Below are 22965 nucleotides of genomic sequence, written 5' to 3'. Positions count from 1 at the left end.
AGACAGGACTTCAAGCTGGAGTCACAAGCTGGTGCCCAAGGGACCAGGTTTTGGTCGCCTCTGTAAAGCGTGCTGGCAGCAGACAGGTCTGCTCTGGGGGTGGCATGGGGTAGGCATCTGGGGTAGGTGTTGTCCAGGGTCAGGGCATGGGCAGCTGTGCCCGTGGTCTTCAGGAACCAGCCCTGTAGTTGATCTTGGCCGTTTCTGTAGGCGTGGGTTCTGGCAAGCTTCTCCAGAGTCTCAGAGCTGCCTGATGTCCTGCATTCTTTCTGGCTACCGCTGGTGAGTCAGGTTCTGAAGCCTGCAAGTAAGAACCCCAGTCAGCTTGTGTCTGGTTTGAACCACTGTGTGGTTGGGGCTCAGGCCTCTCAGATAGCATCTGTGGAGTTTTACTTGATTGGCCAGTCTAGCAGTCAATTTATTCACACTATAGAAAACTTCCTACAGCTGACTTCTTTCCCTAATTTCACAGGAAGTTATCACCATGGCCTACAATTGTGTGGCTATAATAGTATGCATCTACTCCATTTTCCTAATTTTTTTTTGAACCAGGAATTGAACTCAGGACCTTGTGCTTGCTAGGCAGGTTTGTGCCCCTGAGCTATATCCCCAGCCCAAACAGTGCTCCATGCTTTGCAATTTTTTGTATGTGTGTGGGTACTGGGAATTGAACTCAGGACCTTGCACTTGTCAGGCAGACACTGTGCCACTGAGCTATCTCCCCCGCCCCTTGTACTTTTCAGTTTTAACTGTGCTGTGAACTTGTGTGTGTCTGTGTGTGTGTGTGTGTGTTTTGTGTCATCAAACTCAGGACTTTCCACTTGCCAGGCAGGCACTTGTGCCACTGAGCTAGATCCCCAAACCCCTCAGCTGTTTTTCTGTGGAGTATTTATATGACTTTTTGCTTGAGGATTACTCCATTCCTAACCAAAGTCTTTTTGCTAATGTATTCATCAGGCTCTGAACTCACTGTGTAGCCCAAGCTTGCCTCCAACTCTTGGTGATCCTCTTGCCTCAGCCTCCTGAGTGCTGGGATGACAGATGTGTACCACCACGCCTGGTTGAACTTCACATTTTAGCAGATCAGCCCTACAAATCCCATTCTCTGTGTGCTCCTGGCTGGCATCAGCCGTTCCGACCCTGTTGCCCAGTGGAACTGTGTTCTACCCTTGCTTACCTTGCTGTGGACAAGACAGTTCCAGGAGAGGATGAATCTGTCCAGTCAGATCTGGAGTCTCCCCAGCACATTGGTCTATGTCCCGCCTCCCAGCCCACCCACTCTGCAAAGTGGCTCTCTGCTTTTCATCCATAGGATCCAATCACTTGTAATCAACAGACAGCATGCACAGGTGAACAAAGAGCTGTATTGGACAGACAGACAGACAGACAGAGATTAGAGCCATAAGCTTCCTCCACAGAGGACCGAAATATGTATAAAGTCACATCACCTGCATTGTGGGTGTAGCCACCAGATCCATGTCACAGCCATGCTTCTGCGTCCTTGCGTCCCGGGCACACTGCTGTGCGTTCTGCTGCCAGCTCACCTCCCGCTCAAGGGTCTGTCTAGAGGCTTGCTGTGGCTTCTGAAGTAGGCTTGGGGTGCTTAAAACCGCACCCCAAATGCGCCATCTGGGAACATGCACGGTCCACTTGGCTGGGGCGGGGGGTGGTAAAAAAAAGAAAAACCCAAACAAGCAGGCACAGACAACACCAGAAATAGTTTTCTCCTTACAGCGACAAGTGTTATAGAACAGTCTGAAGTTGCCAGTTCAAGACCATGTGTCAGCCTCACGTGTCCTGTGTGTACTATCGCTCAACGGCACGTCTTCTCTTGTGTGTGATTTCACTTTGCTCCTCCATCGTGGCCCCTGAGGAGCAACAGCCTGTTCTCTCTCTTCCCTCCCTCCCTCCCTCCCTCCTTTCCTTCCCTCTCTCTCCCTTTCTGTCTGTCTCTTCCATAGAGCCTAGGTGTGCAGCAGGCAACGCCATCTAGGTTTGCGGAAGCTCAGTGCTGCTCACCTGACCACGCTGGCTACCAAAACACACCTCAGGATGCTTCTGTCATTAAACTCCTCGAGTGTGTTTGCAACGTGGCCTCTGTTGTAGCCCGAGCCACACGGGAAAAGTGCACAGGGTTCCCGGCTACTTCCCAGGCAATTATGCACACAGCCCAGAAGTACAGGGATGGACCCCAGCCCCCTGCTCTGTCCCAGTGCGAGAAAAGAATAATCAAAGGGGTCCGCACCGTGACTTCTTGTAAAGCTTTCAGCCCAGCACGAAGGCCTTGCTGGCCTACCTGTCCCTTCTTCATCCACATGGAGGGACATAGTACACATCAATGAATTAACCCAGTACAAGTGGAAACGTGGTAGATCGGGCGCAGAGCAAACGTGCAGAAACATCTGCCAACCAGATGATTGCACTGTGGACGCTTCAGTGTCCAGGACATCCTGTTCTGTCGAGAACCTAGGTTGAAATTATTCAGGGCTAATCCTCGAACTCAAGGTCTCAGCAAATCAAGCCGCTACCATGCAAAAATGCATTTGCTTTGCCTTTTAAAAGACGAACTAAAACCATCAAAAGGGGATATACTAAAACACAGGCTCCCTGTAGGTAATGACCTTCTAGAATAACCAGGGGCTGCTGTGAATGTCTGTGTGGATTCCACGTGACAGGACGGCCGCCATTTTGGGTCATAACTATCACGCCTGATGCACAATAACCCCAGTCGGTTTGTCTTGGGTAGGTTCCCTCCAAAACACAAGACAAAGCCACCAGCATGACCCTGGCTACAGGAATGTGCCTGACTCTTTGATATTAGCTTGAGATAAACCAGGTACATTCCAGCTGGGATGAAGTCACTTGTGTTCTACTCTGTTCATATATCCCTGTTTTTGATCCTAACTGCAGGGACCCAACTGGGTCTCTTCATTGTGCAGGGCCACCTACCCATGGGTAAGTCTCTGTGCAACCCCAGATCTGCCTGCTTCTTTCTTTGGATTCACGAGACTGGAGCCCATCCTCATGTAAGTTTGTCGCTTCATGACATCCACTGCCTTCTCCCCAGTTTATAACAGAGCAGTCCTGCATTGAGTCACACTGGCTGTTTTTGCCCTGAAAAAATGCAGAGTTCTGTCTTCACTCGCCAGCACTGACACGGGCCCAGGAACTACAGAGGAAGATGAAAAAACAAAACAAAACAAAACACAGCCACCAAGTTCTCTAATATCAAAATAGAGCAATTTATTCAAGACACTGAATATGATCTGTTGATTCTCTCTGGAAACAAACGAGCTACGACACACGAGGTGATTTTTTTTTTTTCCAAGAGCGTGAGGGATGAGTGGGGGGTGGGGATACAGAACAAAAGGGGGGGCAGGGCGACGCTGCTGAACAGAATCTGGGGAATGCTGACGGAGAACCACGTCTGGCTGTATGTCTGACACAGACAATAAAAACCGCAGAAGCCAGAATTCAAACCTTCAGTGAGTGGCAGAAGAAACATTTCTGTATTTGACAAGAAACACAATGGAAAAAAATAAAAAAGGTGGAACGAGAGGTTTAAAAAGAGAAATAACAAGGGACAAAGCAGATCCTTACATTGGACAAAGTGCACTTGACTTGGCTCCGTGATCTATGAGAAAGACAGAACGAAAGGTCAAGTCCTACGGCGGGCATCAGTACTGCGGGCTCGGAATGCTGAACCCTGTAGCGTCCCTGTGGCCCTTGCAGTCCCCCGCGGGGCAGCCTCCCTTTCCCAGGCATGTGCTGGACATGGCTTGTGGTCACTCATGTCTGCTTGCAAGGTTACATTTGGTCACTAAGACTGAAGCATCCCTCACGATCCCGTCAGAGCTGTGGACAATGTCGGGCAACGCAACACACCCGGGCCCTTCACTTCGGAGCTGAACGTGCTGGCTCCGGTGACCGGCGGTGCGCCGGCGTGGCAGCTCCACACACAGCCGGCAGTCGTGTCATTTTGCTGAGAGCAGGGTGCACTTCTGAAGCGTGAGCAGCAGCATTCTCCGGCTTGGTCCGCCTCTGACCCGTGGTCTGCTGTGCTGATGGATGGGGGGGACGTGCTGGACCTCTTTGTACGGGAAGAGCCTGTTTGCCAGTGCTCACCGTAGCGGGTGCCAACCTCCAGTGCTGACGAGGTGGCGGTCTTGCTTGCCTCAGGTGTGAGACCCCGGCTCTGGAACCAGGCCTAGATTGTCTAGTGAATCCTTTATCCGCATCCCCCTCCCCGTCCCATGGCAGATCCGCGCAAGCCGTATCCGGACAATGGGCTGACAGCTGACAGCTAATGCTCGGTGGAGAAGAACGTGTATTTATTTGAGGCACGCTAAAGATGGTGATCCTTGGGACCCCGAAGCCTGCATCCGAACTGACACATCCACCTGCTGAGTTCGAAAATGGGACCCGTGACTTCACAGCACTTTGGCTTTCTTTGTTGAGTGCTTTTGCATGACGGAGCGCAGATACAATACTCCGCTAGAAAACACGGCCCTTTCTGGTCTGCTTGCGCTGCAGTCACTTCACAGGTCCCAGTAGAGTGCCTGGCGCTCGCTGGCTTGCCTGGCTGGTTCCGTACATCCTGAGTGGGAGGAGGCCCTGGCCCATTTCCGGCTCTGTGCATGGACACCACTCTCTGAATAACACCCTGCCTCAGGTGCACAGTGCAGCCCACACCCGGGGCCCCTCCTCAGCTCTCAGGAGAGGCCTGGCTTCCCAGTCTGCTCCTCCGCAACGCACGGTAGGGCGAGGGCCACGCTGTAATGAAAGACGTACAAAGATCACCAGATCCAGCGAAAGCAAACCGTCCCAGGGACAAAAAGCTGTGTTTAATTTTTAAAGAGTAGTAAAAGGATTCATCATTAAAAAAAAAAACAAGAGAAAAACTCTCTCCTTGTCTCCGCTGAGAGAAAGAAACAATAAAGCCGGCAGAAGGGGTGGGTGATGTTATACCTATGGAATAATTCATCTTCGGGGCTGAACTCTTCCTCCAGTGTTCATGTTTTGTCAGCAGATGGGGGGACCCTCTGGAGCCATCAGGTGAGCCTTGCAAGGACCCACTGGGCATGTTCTTGGTGGCGGGCCCTGGGCCGTCGCACTGCTCAGGGAAATGCATGAAAGGACCACACCGTCGCTGCGGATGGCCTCTTCCTCCTGGCCACCGGCCACCTTCCACACCACTGGAGGGAAAGGGTAAGCTAACCTGTGACTCTGCCTGTATCTTCTGAAATGTCTGTGTTTTTAAAATATGAATCACACAAAGCTCTCTATGTCTGATGGCCATTTCGGGATTTTTAAAATTGCTTTTAACATAAAAATATTTTTTTTTTCTCCAAAAATACTCCAGGCTCTTTCTCTTATAAGTCATTTTTTTTTCTCCTGTAAAAATTCCCCCTCCCCGCTTTCTTACATAAAGCACTTATAATGCGCCCAAAGTGTCCCTTGTGACCTCAGAGGTGAAGCAGCTACGAGGAAGGGTCAGGAGTGTGAGCAGGCGGGGAGGGGCGAGAGGAGAGGGAGGGAAAAAGCTGTCCGTCTACGGTTTAGGTCACCATGTCCACGTGGGTACGTCCACGGAGGGTGGCGTGAAGGACAAGACCACACCAGACCAAAAAAACAGCACAGGGGGTAGGGAGTAATCACAACGGTGGGGTGGGGTGGGGTGGGGGGGACAAACAACAAACCCAAAACAGTTTCTATCTCAAACCAAAGCCCGCAGATGACAGAATTCCAGCGCATAGAAAAACCACTGAACAAAGAAGGTTCTAGAAAATAGCAAGTGTTGGGATTACAAAGTTGCGTGTTTCATGGGTACAGACTGGTCTTTGAACACACCCTTTGAGAGAGGCAACTGTAGTGTCCAGATTGGTGGGGGGCGGGGCATATCACAAGGAGGAGGTGTTCTTTCTTCTTGTGGTTTATCACAGCATTTTACTTTTTTTTTTTTTTTTCCTTTTTCCTTTTTTGGCACAGCTTTGCCTGCATTCAGCCGTCAGAGCCTGCTGTGGATGGAAAGCAAGCCGCTGGTGGCTTCATCCTTCCCTGGCGGAATGTCCTAGGTGGAGACCCTTCTCCCCCCCCCTTGATATGACTGTGTGTATGCTTTTGGATTTGCTTGGTTTTTAAACTTCTGGATGAAGATTACAAAAAAAAAAAAAAAAAAAAAAAAAAACAGATTCCTGTGGCCAGGGATGAGCTGATGTCAAAGCACACTCTAACACAAGTCACATTCGTACAGTTTTGGAGCAGAGTGTTGGAAGAGTCCTGCAACCCCACGCATCCACTGCTGGTCCGTTAGAATTCTTTTTACTCTTTATAATATTTTGTGTTTACTTCCGCAGATCTAAAACACACACCTGGAAGGAAAGGTGAAAGCCCTGTTACCTTGAGGAACACCACGAGATGCCTTCAGAACGAACACAGGACGGCATAACTATGGCCCTGGAACCACACCTGGGACAGCCATGGATGTATTTATGAATAAAGTTTTATTGGGATGGTCACAAGGGCTGGAGACTCTCTAGGAACCGGCCAGTTTATGAGCATCTGACCCATCACATTCAGGCAAATGGCACAGAGCTGGAAAGCCGGGTCAAAAAAAACTACCAAACCTCCTGGATGACCCACTGGGGCAGAACAGGGCTCATGGGGACTCACGCTGAGGAGATAAAATGCCTCCGGGTTTGTTTAATGTGACTTGAGGGCAGAGCCTTCTGGAAGGGGCATTAGAGAAGGCTATTCCAGACCTGTGTTGACAGGTTTCCTCTATATGACCTGCACTGGCTGGGCGCCTGCTGTGTATGATACAACTCGGGCACCAGCTGCTTGCGTGTGTCTGTCCCCTGCCCTCTGTCACTGTCCCTGTCCCTGCCAAACAAGGGCGCTACTTACAGAGCCATCGGATGCGCTGGCACCCACTTTGTCTCCTCGAGCATTCCAGCATACTTCGAAGATGCCACCTGTGCCTCGGTAGCTGTGGACCAGACTTCCACTCTGCAAAGCAAAGTGATCGTCACTTGTGGTGCCAGGGGCTCCTGAGAGCTGGGGTGTGCACTGGGCTTCCTCCCCACACTCTATATTTGACCAAAGAAACTTTCAAGCACAAAATTGGAAGAATTTCCAGTATAGTGGCCGTGGCCCGTGACTACCCAACTTCAGCTCGGCAGAGGGGAGCTCAACCGAAGCCATCCACAGAAACAGTACCATGTCTCAGCCTGGGCCGTGGCTGATGTCATTCAAGGACCGAGGGCACCAGGCAGCCTCAGAGAAGTGGTCCGTGAGATGCATCCTCGGCTGATGGGGAACTTTGGCTCACGGGTTCCCTGTTGGCCTTTTTTTGTTTTGTTTTGTTTTTCTCTGGTACCGGGAACCGAACTCATGACCTTGTGCTTGCCAGGCAGGCGCTTTGCCGCTGAGCTAAATCCCCAGCCCCGCTGTTGGCCTTTTTCTTGGGGTGTTGGACGTCGGACTCAGGGCCTTGTGCCTGCCAGGTGAGTGTTCCCTCCTGGTTTTGCTAAGGCTTTCTTAGACATGCACAGCCCTCTGGGACTCTTCTGTTGCCAGAGATGCCCAGCACAATGGCTCACGTACTCTCCCTCTGCCTCTTCCCAGTCCCCAGAGAAAGGACAGACTAGCACATGACCTTTTCATCTGACAGTCCCCATATTCCTTCCCTCCCACACTGGCTCCATGGCGGTGCTGACGCAGTTGGTGGGTCCCCTGGAAAGCTTAGGAGAAGGAACACACCCCCACACTCCAGCGGGCAGTACTTCCAGAGAGAACACAGTGGGGCCACGCTTTCACCAGGGCACGAGGCAGGCTCCAGGCCACCAGGGACTCAGAAAAAGCCAAGAGAAGATGGTGACTCCTCCCAGAACAGTCCCTGCAGACAGCACTCAGCCAGGGAGCTTGGCCCGCCCTCCAGCAACTCAGCCCTGAGCCTGAGTTCCCTGCCGGGCCAGGGCCCACACGGCACTCAGACATGTTTTCCCAGAGAACTCAACCGCAGGGATGGAGAGGATACCTGGGTGTTCCAGATGTGCACACACTTATCGAAGGAGCCACTGGCCAAATACTTTCCATCAGGGCTGAACGCTACACTGTAGACAGGTTCCTGATGCTTGGTTAGCGTGTGGACACAAATGCCCCGCTCCACATCCCACAGCCGAACCGTAGAATCAAACGAAGCACTGGGAAGGTGGCAGAAAAAGCACACACACGGAGGCACGCTGTTTTAAAACATTCTCTGCAGTGCAGACCCGATCGCACAGGAGTTTTCTTTTTTAATGCTCCCTGGCCATTACGTTTCAATTCACAGAAACTCATGAGCCTTTTTTCTTCTGAAACAAACTTGCATGCATGGAAAAACAAAGCTACAGTCATGAAACAAAAAAAATAATAATTTTTGCTGCTGTTATTGGGGAAATAAAAGGATACCCATATTCATCTATTTCTTCATTTTCTATCCTTATGAATGAGAAATACTTCCGCGGAACACTTAGGTTTTCTAATGCACTCCTGCAAGTTATAACCCACACCTATTTTAGCAACTACATAAATGTGTCTAGCTATAATCAGAAAAAACTCCCAGCAAACTAAGAAGATACACATTTAAGAGAAATTCTAACCCAAGAGGAATTAATACACAACTACATCCGCCTACAATAGTACACTGGGCAAGTGCTGCAAATGTTATCTTTGGCACGAGAGGTCCCTTTTATACTTGGTGACAATAGGATAATTTATGCTGCTAATGAGTGCCATGTGACACAGAAGTACCCTCCTAGACCTCAAAAAATGATTAGAGTGTGTAAGACTGTGCCATTGCAATTTAAGTGGATTTTAGGACAATTACTAGACATAGGAGAATTTCGGCCTTTGGGTTATCCTGGTTCAGCTACTTGGCTGATGCCTGAATTCCTTCCCATTGCATCTATAACAACTACCCTCACTGCCGTCCATCCGCTGCCTGCCTGTCACCTTTCCCACAATCCCCTGCTCTGGAACTACCCAGAATAACCCCCACCATGCTTCCTGGTAACCAAATATCCCTCCCACATCTTTCCTTCTTCAGGTTAAACAAACATCTACATTCCATGGAGCCAAACCCCAATGATCCTCAGCATGGTGTCGAGACTATATTGTTTCATGGCTTCAGGTCTCATAATCTTCTTACAAAAGTACCAAAGGTAGGGCTGGGGGTGGGGCTTATTGGCTGGGCTCTTGCTCAGCAAGGGCTCAAGCCCCGCTACTGCGAGACGTGAATAAAACAAAACCCAGAGTGGAATGCTGTGTTCCTGGGGACCGGATGTGCATTAGGATGCAACGATTCTGTCACCTGAGCAAAGGTGACGTGTTTTGGGGCGGCCACCTCTGTCTTTGATGACCACTCTTCCCAGTTCTCCTGTGACTGACTGGCTGCCCCACTCTTCAGCTGGTGTCTTGGTGGGTTCATCATACAAAAGATCAAGCCAGATCTGGTTGGAGTTGGGGGACCTTATCTAAATCCTCACGGCCAACAGCTCTGAGATCAGCTCCATAAACCAAGCCCAAGGTCCCAGCTAACCTCTTCCGGTTTCCCTGTCTTAACAAAAAGCAAAGGGTTTGAAGCCTGGAGCCGGAACACACCCGTCGTACTGGCCTCCCAGTTAACACGATCCTTGCCTCAAACTGACCCAGCCATCCCCTCCTATCAGCCTATTCCACACCGGCAGATGCAGCCAGCTGCAGATCGTAAAAACCCAAGAGAACCGGGGTGCCGCTCAGTGGTGGAGCGCTTGCCTAGCATGCACCAGGCCCTGGCTGTCATCCCTGGCACCAGAAAACAAGCAAGCAAGCGATCAAGCAAACAAAAACACCACCATAAAAAAGAATTGGCGAGAACCGGGTCTACATCGAACACACAGACATTCTGTCAGGCCTGAAACAACACAGTGTGACAACTACACACACTGACATTGTGCAGGCACGGAAGTCACCTAGAGAGGACTTTGACTATAAAGCGCACAGGTTCCATGCACATTCCAGGCCATTTCACACCAGGGCTGAGCTCCCTGTGTCTTGTTATCCTGGGCAGCCGCTGCAACCACTACCGCGAAGACGCAGGGCTGACACCGTTTCCATGCGGCTGGCCCCTCTCCGGTGATGCACCAGTCTGTGTAGTTTGGGATGATTTTAACCCTCTGACAACACCCGCCAGGAGCTTTTCTGCTCTTGGCATATGAGCTGTTTTCCTGCCCTGGCAGCTAGCCTGATGGCAGGCAGCAGAGCTGAGAGTCAGGGGCCCCCGCCCGTCCCTCCTTTACCTCGCTAACATGATGTTGGCGCTGGGGTTGCTGGTGGCGGGCCCCGTGGGGCTCCACTTGATGGTGTAGATCTCTTTGCTGTGAGCTTGAAGATCGTGCACACAGGTGTCCTGCTTCATACTCCAGATCTAGAGGAAGCATTGGGGGTGAAATGAGCAAGGCTGACCCCTGCGAGATGCCCAGCAGCCGACCTGCGGGTGTCAGCCAGGCCAATCAGCCGCCGGCTGCCCAGAAAGGGACTTACCTTCAATGTCATGTCATCAGAGCAGGACGCTAGTAACATTCCGGAAGGATCCCATTTGATGGCATTGACCTCATTCTGCAAGACAGCGAACAGTTTTAAGAGAACCAAACTGATTTATTTCACTAACGAGTATGGTCTCTAGCTGCATCCATTTACCTATAAAAGCCTCTAGTTTATGTTTCTTTATAGCTGAGTAATACTCTGCTGTATAAAAATACCACATCTTTTTTTTATCCACTCTGAGCAACTTGAGGTCACATATCATTCATGCTGTTTTTGTGTTGGTCTGATTTTGTCTTCATTGTTGTTTGGTCAGTTGTTTCATTTTTCAAATAAAAAAAAAAAAAGAGAGAGAACCAAACGCTGAGTCATCGCTATGGCAGCTACCGTCCACCAGAGGGCATCAGAGCTCTGTCAGCGCCGTCACAGCTTCCAGGATTTACCCTGGATATCAAGAACGCAACGTACAAGCTTGTATTTTTTCTTTTTCTCACTTTGCCTTTTCACTTATATAAGAGCATAGCGTCTACCACCATATAATCAGCCATGCTCATCCACATTTAAGGAAGAATCTCTCTACGAGGAAAGAAGCTGAATGAAGAATTCACCTACAAAAAGCACAGTAAATAAAAAGAAGCCGCAGTCACTGCGAGCCCCGGACTTTGACCATGATGTCTCCGTGCGCTTTAACGCAACAGCTGCCGCTCTGTCTAAATCCTGCTGCACATCTGTCTGCATGTTTGGGGGACAGGGAAGCAAACACAGAGAAGTGCAAAAGACAGGGTTAGGAGGACTCAGCCAGGGGATGGAAGCGACCACAGCCGGGGAGACAGGAGCAGAACTCTCAGCCAGAGAAGGGCAGAGGCAGGGACGCTGGGCTCCCAGGCTCCGCAGGGAGACACTGTGGGGTGGTGGGCCACGGAGCGGGGGACCGAGTTTCTAAAGGACCACTGCAGCCCGGGGTCCTGTGGTGGGGACACGGTGTGAGGTGACCCAAGAAGGCTCGTGCCTGGGTGTGTGTGTACATGTGTGTGTGTGCCCGTGCATGTACCGGTGACAGAGCCCGACCGCCAGGACAATGCCCCCTATGTTGTTCCTGCTGTCTTGGCCTAAGGAATCACTGCACACGCAGAAATCACCTTCTGGATAACGTCATGCTCCCAGAAGCTCCGGCGTGACACATGAGACGGTCACGCTTCTTTCTAGGGACACTGAGATCCGAAGGGTGTGAAGCAGAGGAATGACAAAGCCACACCTGTGTTCCACGTGGCACAGCCGGCTGGGCATCTTGAAAAGCCACGGGGACCAGGCGGCCAGAAGCGCCTCGGGCTGTGGGGCCTGTGTTAGTCACTTCACTGGTACAACTGTGGCTCTTTTTTGCTCCACCTCCTCTGCCCTGTGGCCACTCCCCCATGAAATGGTAGCCACCCCAAGGCCAAGAGTGAGGCACCCCAACAGGAAGCAGTAGAGAGGGTGGGTCTGCAGGACCTCTGCATGTGGCCTTGGAAGATACGGGGGAAGCAGGGTTTGGAAGATACGCCAAGGTTGCGGCTGAAGGTGGGGGGCATTTCCCACAGGGCTGGGAAGGTATGAGGTCCTCACTGGGGTTTCTGGAGACTGAGGACAGACCTGGCAGCTATAGGGAAGCTGACAAGTCAATGGTGGATCATACTATTGCTCCCCAGGGGTGCTTTCATGATTTTTGTCTTTAGTTCTGGTGTCTGGTGACCATGTGCCTAGGGCTCCAAGTGTGATTCTCTATATTCTTCTGCTTGGGGGCTTGCTGAGCCTCCTGGATTGAGTGTTGATGCTTTTCATAGCAGGAAGACTTGCCTGTGATTGGTTTAAATACGTTTTCTGTCCCATTACCTTTTTTTCTTTCCCCATTCCACAGACCTGGAGTACACGAACTGTCCCACAGACTTTGACACCATTATTCATTTTTGCAATTGTTTCTGTTCTCTGAATAGGCTGATTTCTGTGATCTTCCTTTAGGTGCGCTAACTTTACTTCTGTAATCTCCAACATGCTGTTAAACTCATCCACTAAGACTTTTATTCCAGACCTTATTCATCGAGTTCTCAACCTTCTTCTGTTCTGTAAAAACATGGACTTTCATTCTCTACGGACATGTCTCATCTATTTGGTTATTATGAGCACCTTTTCCTTTATGTCCTCACACATTCTGATAGCTGCTTTAAAGTCTGCTCTGGGTCAGGCCAGGGTCTGTTTTTCTCATTTGCTACCCACAGTGAGGTGGACCCAACCCCCTGCAGCAGCTACAACAGCCCCAGCAAGTAAGGGCTGAAGAGTAACAGCTCCGTCGTCAACATGCCTTTTAATTCTAGGTATAAAGAAACATCCGGGGGCTGGGGGTTTAGCTCAGCGGCAAAGCGCCTGCCTGGCAAGTGCAAGGTCGTGAGTTCGGTTCCCGGTACCAGAGAAAAACCAAAACCAAAAAAAAAAAAGAAACATCCGCCACATCACACGTTATGGTTTGTATCTGCATGTCCTCCCAAATCCTCATGCAGTCATCGGGCTGCCTTCTATTCCAGATTTTTGATTGATACATAGTCCACTGCTGGGATTATGGGTGTAAGTGCTATACCCATCCTGGGGCAGGTAGTTCGCCCACAATGTAAGGGAGGGAAACAAGCTGCTTGCCTCCACTCCTATGTTTTGCTCTTATTGCTTTACTGTTTTCTGTTGCCACGAACTGCTGCCCTCTGCCATGTGCCACTCTGCCTTGGAACCAGCTGAATACGGACCGAAACCTCCACAAACTAAGATAGGTAAACCTTTCCTTCCTTAACTTTGGGTGTCAGGTATTTTGTCTCAGCCATGAGAGAAAAGTAACCAAGATAACACACAAACAAATTTATGTCCAATGGTCAGGACACCCACTTACCGTGTGTCCTTGGAAGGTTTTCACTGGGCGGTCACAGCCGAGTCTGCACACATGAATACACATATCCGTGCTACAGGAAGCGAAAGTCGTGTTGTTCTGCCAGTCCACATCGAGAGCCGGGGCTGCAGGCAGGGCAGAGGGAGGACAGTGGTTCTCTCTCACTGTGCACAGCTCATGTGAGTTGGAAAATTAAAACATAACCAACAAGCCTGCCCTAGTAGTAACACAATCAAGAGCACTTCCAACATGAGCAAACACAGGTTCTTTCCTTCAAGGACCTGAAAGGTTCTCTCCTTCCAATTTGCAGGGACAACAAGCTGCCTCTGGAAAGAGACCGTGGGCCATCTCCTGACCTCCAGCGTGCACTGTGAGACTGGTTTCCACTGTAAGGGCCAGAAAGGGAGGCCACAAGCATGGCGCTGCCTACTTGTGCCCCTTGGGTCACTGGGTTTATTTTAAGACAGGGCAGAGCAAAAAGGAGAGGGAGAAGACTGCATAGTCTATGTTTAGGATACTTCGATGGAACAAATCTGCCATGTACTAATGCCTCCCATGGTTTGGTGGGTAACTGGTCTCCCGACAGTCCCCTGCACACAGTGGTAGGTGGTGGTGTACAGCACAGGACTGGGAAGAACATCCTTCTCCTCCCTAGCTCCTGGGCGTTCCTTGTCTCCGCCACCAAGCACCTCTCATCCCTGCCTTCTCCGGACACTTGCCTACTTCCTGTTTCCGAGTGTGGTTCTTTATAGTGATAGGAAGACCACCAGCAAAAGGGATGGCAAAGCTCCTTGATTTTTGCGTATCGTCCTGCTCAGGGTTCTCATCCTTGACCTTTTGGTTTATTTTCTGGACATTTACCCCCATCCCACTGCACCAAGGCAGGCCAGGGAGAGAACTAGGGAGCCAGTGAGCCCCAGGGCCCTTGACCTTATCCCTCCCTTCTTCCCAACACTAGGGCAGCTAAATAACCACTCCCGGGGTCAGCCTGTGCACCCCTATAAATGACAGCAGCAGCAGCAGCAGCAGCAGCAGCAACCTCACCTGAATGAAAAGGAAACTGCTGCTTGGCTTCTCCTGTGTGGGCATCCCAAATTATTGTCGTCTGTTCCACAAACAAAAAGAAAAGTTAGTAGCTCTTCTCACAAAGATTCCTCCGGAAAAATGTATCACGTGAGCAAAGGAATCTGCCCGTTTTCCTTCCAAATCAGCACGGTGGTGTGTGTGTCACTGGGCTTTTAAAATAAACATTAAAAACAAACAAACAAAAAACTAGTGAAGCTCACTTGAAGAATTTAGTTTACCCCAATGACAGCCAAGATACTATTGTCTCAACATGTAATTGGCATAAAAACATACATGAGGGCTGGGGATGTGGCTCAGTGGTAGTGTGCTTGCCTTGCATGCACAAGGCCCTGGGTTCAATCCCCAGAACCACAAAAAAACAAAACAAAACAACACAAAAAAACCCCAGTTTCTTTCAAGCACTGAAAAACATGGATGAGATATGTGACATTCCTTGTATTATCCCAGGTGTTACCCTTGTGTATCCAGGTATTACCCTTGTGTTATCCTTGTGTTACCCTTGACAAAAGCCACACTGACTGAGTTTGTCCAGTTACCTGTGCTGGCTGGTAGCTGCTGTATGGGACAGAATAGGTTTAACTGACACTTGGAAAAGCTACCAAAATTGGTGGGGGAGTCTCCTTCTCCCCAAACTTAGAAACCATGGGAAAAATCAGTGGTGGCGAACCTATGGTACATGTGCTGCAGCTGGCTGTTTGTTTATCATTGGAAGATCTAAAAGGTTTGCCATTTATGACCTAGACCGTTATACCCCGGTGGAAAAGTTGGCAAACTCGGTCAAGGGTGAACGAGCAAACATTTCAGGTCTTGAGGCTCATATGGTCTCTCTCACAACTGCTTAACTCTGCCATCATAATGTGAAAGTGGTCTTGGACAGTACTCAACACATGGATATGGTTCTATACCAATAAAACTTTATTTAAAAGTACAGGCAATAGGCCAGAGATTATTTGACCTGTTGGGGCCACAGTCTGCCAAACATAGCCATAACATATCCATATGTCATGTTGATGATGATGTTTAAACATGATGAGGATGTTTAGAGGTCAGGTAAGTCTATTATATGAAGTTGTGGAATTTGAATGAGCAGAAAGCTAACAAGGTGTTCAAATTATCCAGAAATCCTTACGGAAGGTCCAGCTCAGTGGCAGCCCCAAGCAATTGATGTCCAGTATTTAGTTGTTGATAATACTTCCTTTCCACAGCCATGTTTTATGAACTGGATGAAAAACATGCCCCCAAAGGCTCATATGTTGACAGGTGGGGCTTCTGGAAAGTGATTGGACCATGGGGTGCTAACCTCATCCACCCATCAATGCACTAATGAGTCATGGAGAATGGCTAGGAGTTGCAACCTTGCAGGAGGAAGGTTACCAGGGGTATGCACTGGAAGGGTGTATCTTGTCCCTGGCTCCTCCCCACTCCTCTGTGGCTCTTTCTCTTTCTCTCTGCTTACTATAAACCATGAGGTGTCAGCTCTTCTCTACCATGCCCTTCTGCCATGATATTTCTGCTTGCCCAACCAGGGACTGAACCTTCTGAAATCATAAGCCAAACTACACCTCTCCTCTTTTTCGTTGTTTTTGGTCACAGCCTGTAAAGCTGACTAACACACAGGATTTACAGCTCCTCCTGCATCCTAGGTATGACACGGGTATGGGGTATGACTCCTAGGTATGAGGTCACAACTCCAATCAGCCTGACAGCTGATAACTGAGGAAACAGGCTCAGAGAGGACGAGATGACTGGGTACGTCGGACTTGGATCTATCTTCCTACTCTTGGCCCTCCGGATGTAGGTGGATGTAAGGCCATTGCGTTTACCTGGCAGCACTGCCCAGGGACACAGCAAGGGATTCTAAAAGCACTCCAGGAGTCATCAGGGAGCCTGCCCTGGTACCTGAGTCTCAGGGAAGTCTGCTGTCTACAAGGGAAGTGGCAATTTATAAAGGAATTGCAGGAGAACACAGAGGAAAGTGGAGGGTGGGGTACAAAAAAGTGTTCATTACTTCAACGGCCCAGGGGGTGACAGATGGCTGAGTGTGCCCCACCCCAGTTTCTCCTTGCGGCCCCGAAGGTGTGTAATGTGGAGATTTTCCTTTCTATCCCTGAAAGATGTACCTTAAAAGGAAAGGGGAAAGCCTTGTACAAAGCCTATAAAGCAACGCTATATTAGGACATGCTGTGTTATAAAGGGAAGATCAAGACCTCAAAAACAAACAGAGCCCAAACAAGCCCTTTTGATATTTTCAGGGGAGGAAGAAAGCCTAAGAATTCAAAGACATCATGAGACTACAGACAAATAAGCAGCAGCTACAGATCAAAGCGATGCATTTTAAGCCGATACTCACTTTGTCTACACCAGCACTCAAAATATAATTCCCCTTTTTGTTCCACTTCAAGGCAAAGATAGGTCCTTTGTGCTGGCCTAAGGTGCTGGCCAAGTTACCTAGGAGGTAAAAACAAACAAACAAACAAACAAACACGTTGACGCTTCAGAATCACCGACTGGTCACATGCAGGGACCGCTTATCTGACCTAACACAAAGGACTCAGACTCAGGACTTACCATCTTCTGTCCAGATTCTTGCAAAACCGTCATAGGAACCTGTAGCCAGTAGAGTCCCATCGCTCTAGGGGCCATAAGGGGACACAAAACATTTCAGGATCTCTCCAGTGGAGCTACCCTGGCGAGCCCACCTTCCCGCTGCAGGGCCCCTCCCCCTCCCCCCATGGAAAGGGGCAGCTTCCTAGCACCCAGCCTGCTGCTGCCTGTCTCCAGTCTCCTTACACGAATGCTTGGAATTAGGGGCCCTGTACCAGCATGCAGGGCTGGCAGCTAACACACAGGAGCCATCTCTCCCTCCCCGCACATATAGATTTCCCCCCTACCCCAAGCACTGGGGAAGGAACTCTGAGCTGCACCCCTAGCCCTTTTAATTTTTTTTTTTTTTTGTCTTTTTGAGACAAGATCTCGCTATGCAGTTCAGGTTGGCCTTGAGCTCACTCTGTAGCCCAGGCTGGCCTCGAACTCGCAACAGTCCTCCTCCCTCGGCCTCCCAAGTGCTGGGCTTACAGGTGTGCACCACCACGCCCAGCTCCTTTTCACATTTTGAGACAGGATTTTGCTAAACTGCCCAGACTGGGCTCACACTTGCGACCATCCTGTCTCAGCCTTCCAAGTAGCTGGGATTATAGGAGTGCCCCACTGTCCTCGTGTCTGTGTGTCTCCGTGTCAGCTGGTGGAAGGTGCTCACGTTCCAGTCCAGCGAGGTGACATCCTTGTTGCTAGGGACGTCGTGGCCCCCTTCGCGGATACAGTGTCTCAGCACGAGCTGCGTGGAGGTCCCATTGCTGCTTTCACCGAGGCTCCATATTCTCGCGGTGGAGTCGCCTGATCTGCACGAGGAGACACGGCAGGTTGCGCCCTGGCGTGAGTAGCAGCAGCGGCAGACCAGCACCGGCAGAGCTCGGGGCAGCTCGCGCTTGAGCTAGGCGGGGCCTCTTCAGCATCGCGGCCTGCCCTCTCCATCCCATCAGCTCACCCTGTTCCATCCTCACCATCCCGGACAAATGCCTTTGGACGGCTGTGCATCGCACCTGTCCATGCCGGAAATAGCTCGGGACAAGGCTGGGGTCTCCACAGCACAGGACACCAGAGGCACGGGGCACACACGGGCACACGCTCCGCCACCCAGAACCCCGTAGTACCCCCGTCCTGAAATCCTCACCCAGAAGCTAGCAGGTCGCTGACAGGATTCCAGGCACAAATGAACACCTCGGACTCATGACCCCGAAGGACGGTGGCTTTGCTGGGTGGGATTTCAACTTCCCCGTCTATCTCCATGGGCTTCGAGTGGTTATCTGTCACAGAGGTGCAAACACACACACGATGATGCACTCGGGAAGAAGCCGCCTGCAGTACTGTCTGAGCAATGCCCTGCCTGTACCTTCTGGAGCACCCAGCACCAGTGCCTCTGTCAACTCTGGCTGCTTGTGTTCTTTCTGTTGTCCCAGCACTGTGGCTTGGGTGTGATTTGATCCCAGGGCTCATGTGCTGAGAGCTGAGTGTCCCACCATAGAGATGTTAAGAGACGGCAGCACCCGGAAGAGGAACGTCATTCCCAGCCCCTTCTCAGTCTGCTCAGACTTCTGGTTCCACACGCGCCCTCTCCTCTCACACGTCCCCCAGGCCATGCCCAGATGGCCGCAGCTAGCCTGAGGTTGCCTGGACTTTCGGCCTCCAAAACTGTGAGCTAAGTGACTGCACTTCCTTTATAAAGCCGTCAGCTTCGGGCGTTCCATTACAGCAACAGAACACAAAAAGTCAGGCTTCCAATTTGACTGAGGGAGTCAAGCAGTTATTTATCATTTTGAACTGGGGCAGCGGACCATGGGGGAACCTAGCTCACTGTTGCCCGTTTCTGTAGGCAGAGGCAGTGGACAGCACAGCTATGCTCGTGTTTATGCTCTGCCTATAGCTGCTATGTGGGCTGTAGAGTGTCCCCACAAGTCACACGGCGAAGTCCTGACCGCAGTACCTCAGGAAGTGATTATACGGAGACAGAGAGAAGATGCTGTCTAACACAGGACAGAGATGTCCAGAATTCTTGGACTGTATGAACAGAGACTAAAGGGGCTGCAGTCTGGGGTCTTTTTATTCTGCGCTAGGCAGATGGCCTTCATGTCCCCTGTCATAGAAACTACTGGACAGTTTGTAGGCGTTGGTCTGATGTTTGAAGCCACAGAGACAGACTTCCAGAGTTCACCTGCTTGGGCCTGTGGCTGATCCCCGGCCACAGGTCGGCTATGGGTGACAGCCGCCTCAGGGGTGCCCAGTCAGCCCTCTGCATGTGAGGAGGCCGTGAAGATGGGACAGCTGGGCTAGGGTGCCAGTGCCAGCCTTCCAGACTAGCTGCTGGGGCTGCCTGGGTGCTTGGAAGGAAATAATTTCCAAGGAAAGCACACACACACACACACACACACACACACACACACACACACGCAAAGACATATGCACCTGCTCACATGTAGGCACACCCCATGCACACAGAGACTGCACACAGTCACACACATGTACAGCATGCGTGCACGCACACACACACACACACACACACACACGTGTCTGTGTATGCTCTGAATCTAGAGCTGAAGCAGTGTGTCTTGGTTTCTGTAAAGCGTTGTGTAAAAGTAGGGCCTCGGTAGGACTTCAGGCTGACTTATTTGCCAGATACTCTTGGGCAATTACCCAACGGGGACTAATCTCCTGGGGTCTTTCGAGACCACCTAGGATGCTGCCCCGTGCCAGGCCTGCAGCTTTGACGTCATTGTGAGGTCAGCCCTTCTTCCATAGCATGGCTGACCACCCTGAGTTCCCAGCAAAAGAGCATGATTTCCTACAACCAAGGACACGTGACGAAGACCCTCGAGTCCAAGGACTGTGATGAGGAAGACGGACCATGAGGCGCTTCTGGCCACCCTGGAGGCAAACCTCACACACCACGTTAAAGACCCAGACAGCAGGTGGATCTGAAGAAGTCCTTTGGATGTGGGAGAGAACCTCGAGCCACAGGAGCTCCGCAAACCGCCCCACACTCACTCATCGCATGTGCTCCATTCTCCTCCCCGTTCACCGTGGTCTCTCCATTCTTTGGAGGGTTTTGCTGGGAAACAGCTGCCGGGGCTGGCGCGGCTGCTGTCGTTGCAGCTGTTGCTGCTGCTGCTGCCGCTGCCGCCGCCGCCGCCGCCGCCGCCGCTGCCGCCGCAGCACTAGCTTGCTGCTGAGCGAGTTTCTCTCGGAATGCCTGCTGCCGCGTCTGCACCACGTCGGGCATCACAGCGTCGATCAGGGACAAGGACTCTATGGGGCGGCCGTCAAACACCGTGCCATCCTGGGAAAGCAAGCAGGGCAGGCCGTGAGCTCTGGAAGCAGGAGGGATGCGCCCAAAGGGTGGGTGAATGCCAGGGCAGCAAGGGGGACCTGACAGTGCATAAATAGGCTGAATACATCTGAATACAGGGACATCTGAATACAACTGCATCATCCCACCACACAAAGTGCCATCCAGTATGGGCGGGGTTGCTTCCCTGATGTGGTGGCCACCACTCAGTCTAGAGCCGTTGGGCTCTACTGCCACCTAGTGGGTGGAGACCAGCGATGCTGCCTGACCCCCTGAATGTGTGATCTTCTGCATGACGCCCATGGTGCAGAGAATCACCTACTCCAAAGGCCAGGTTGAGGTGGGCCACCATTTATGTGGCAGAGGTGCTTTGCCATCACCCAGCCCAAGTTAGAGGTGAATACACCATGCAGAGCTTGATGCCTGGCACATCTGGTTTAATAAAATAAGCACTTGTTGCTACTCGAAATGACTCCCTGTATTCCAAGTGTAGATTAAACATAGCCCTTACACAACTGACAACAAATTTGCTTGGTTCTACTCAAGCTTTTAGGAAAAGAAGCACAGGCTAAAGCCAAAAGCTTGTACGAGGGAGGAAATTATAAAGATCAGAGTTGAAATTAACACATTGGAGACTTAAAAAGCAATACAAAGAATCAATGAATCAAAAAGTTGGTTCTCTGAAAATTAAATAAAATTGACAAACTCTTATCCGAATTTATCAATAAAAGGAAAGAAAAGACTCAAATCCACGTAATTAGGAACGAAAAGGCTGAAACCACAATGAACCCTGCAGGCATCCAGAAGATCACCTATACCTACTGCAAAAATCTGTATTCTAATAACATGGAAAATGCAGAAGATATGGACAGATTCCCGGATACATAGGAATTACCAAAGCTGAATCCAGAATATATAAAAGTCCTAAATAAACCAAAATCAATCAACAAAATCGATGATGTAATTAAATACATACCAACAAAGAAAAGCCCAGGCCCTGATGGATCTACTGCTGAGCTCTACAACAAATTTAGAGATGACCTAACACCACTACCTCTCAAACTCTTTAATGAAACCAAAAGGGAAGGAATACTTCCAAATACATTCCTGCAAGCAAGCATTACCCTGATACCAAAACTGGAGAAGGACCCAACTAAGAAAGAGAATTACAGGCCAATCTTCCTAACGAACACAGATGCAAAAATCTTCAACAAGATACTGGCAAACAGGATGCAGCAAATCATCAAGGAGATTATACAGCATGTCCAAGTGGGATTCATCCCAATGATGCAGGGATGGCTCAACATATATAAATCAATAAATATTAACAGAGCCAAGAACGAAACTCATGTGATCATCTCAATAGATTCAGAAAAAGCTTTTGACATAGTCCAGCACCCATTCATGATTAAAAAAAAAAAAAACCCTACAGAAAATTGGAATAGATGGCCTTTGTCTCAATCTGATGAAAGTCATCTATGACAAACTAACAGCCAGCATCACATTAAATGGACAAAAACTGAAAGCTTTCACACTAAAATCAGGATCAAGACAAGGATGTCCACTGTCTCCACTTTTATTCAACACAGTCCTGGAAATTTTAGCCAGAGCAGTTAAACAAGAGAAATAAATGAAAGGAATAACAATAGGAAAGGAAGAAGTTAAATTATCATCAATTGCAGATGACATGATACTTTATATAGAAGACCCCCAAAACTCCACTACAATACTGCTAGATTTAATAAGCAAATGTAGTAGTGTAGGTGGACACAAAGTTAGCACTCAAAAATAAATAGCATGCCTGTACACAAATAACAAACTCACTGAGAGGGAAATGACAGAAATAGCACCTTTCATAACATAAAAAATGGGCCAGGGATATGGCTCAGAGGCACGGTGTCTGCCTAGCAAGCACAGGGTCGTGAGTTCGATTCCCGGTACCAAAAAAAAAAAAAAATTATGACACAGTAACATAAAAAAAGGAAATACATAGGAATCAGTCTAATGAAGGATGCAAAAGACCTCTACCTTGAAAACTACAGTACTTTGAAAAAGGGGATTGAAGTGGATAGATATCAGAAACTGGAAAGATATCCCTTGCTTGGGTAGGAAGAACTAATACAGTGAAAATGGCCATACTTCCCAAGCTGTTATACAGATTTAATGCAATTCTGATCAAAATTCCAACAGCATATCTCACAGAATTAGAGAAAACAATCCTAAAATTCATTTGGAACCAGAAAAGCCCTCGAATAGGTAAGGCAATTCTGGGCAACAAAGGCAAGGCAGGAGGCATCACAATCCTTGACTTGAAATTATACTACAAAGCTACTGTGATAAAGTCAGCATGGTACTGGCAAAAAAAAGACCTGAAGATCAATGGAACAGATCAGAAGATGCAGACACAACTACAAACACATTCAGCCACATTATTTTTGACAAGTGAGCCAAACATGTTCACTGGAAGAAAGATAGCCTTTTAACAAATAGTGCTGGGAAAACTGGCTGTCCA

General features: G+C 49.7%; 1 protein-coding gene across 2 annotated transcripts in view; it reads right to left on the bottom strand.

The window, feature by feature from the left end:
* Positions 1-3221: 3221 nt before the first annotated feature.
* Tbl1x (transducin (beta)-like 1X-linked) overlaps positions 3222-22965 on the bottom strand; it is a 189196-nt gene continuing 169452 nt past the window's right edge. For both annotated transcript variants that reach the window (XM_005406543.2, XM_005406544.2), the window contains 12 exons: positions 20153-20444; positions 18285-18417; positions 17811-17952; positions 17123-17186; positions 16905-17002; positions 14513-14573; positions 13472-13593; positions 10564-10638; positions 10320-10447; positions 8039-8204; positions 6907-7008; positions 3222-6371 (listed from right to left, as the gene is read on the bottom strand). In XM_005406543.2, the coding sequence (XP_005406600.1) occupies positions 6345-6371; positions 6907-7008; positions 8039-8204; positions 10320-10447; positions 10564-10638; positions 13472-13593; positions 14513-14573; positions 16905-17002; positions 17123-17186; positions 17811-17952; positions 18285-18417; positions 20153-20444 (1410 nt within the window). In that variant the 3' untranslated portion in view covers positions 3222-6344. The remainder of the gene's footprint in view (positions 6372-6906; positions 7009-8038; positions 8205-10319; positions 10448-10563; positions 10639-13471; positions 13594-14512; positions 14574-16904; positions 17003-17122; positions 17187-17810; positions 17953-18284; positions 18418-20152; positions 20445-22965) is intronic.

The sequence above is a fragment of the Chinchilla lanigera genome, unplaced genomic scaffold (genome assembly GCF_000276665.1).
Source record: "Chinchilla lanigera isolate Chin_1 unplaced genomic scaffold, ChiLan1.0 scaffold00098, whole genome shotgun sequence".
NCBI classification, from domain to species: Eukaryota; Metazoa; Chordata; class Mammalia; order Rodentia; family Chinchillidae; genus Chinchilla; species Chinchilla lanigera.
Note: the sequence above shows the minus strand (reverse complement) of the source record. Positions and strands in the feature narration are given on the sequence as shown.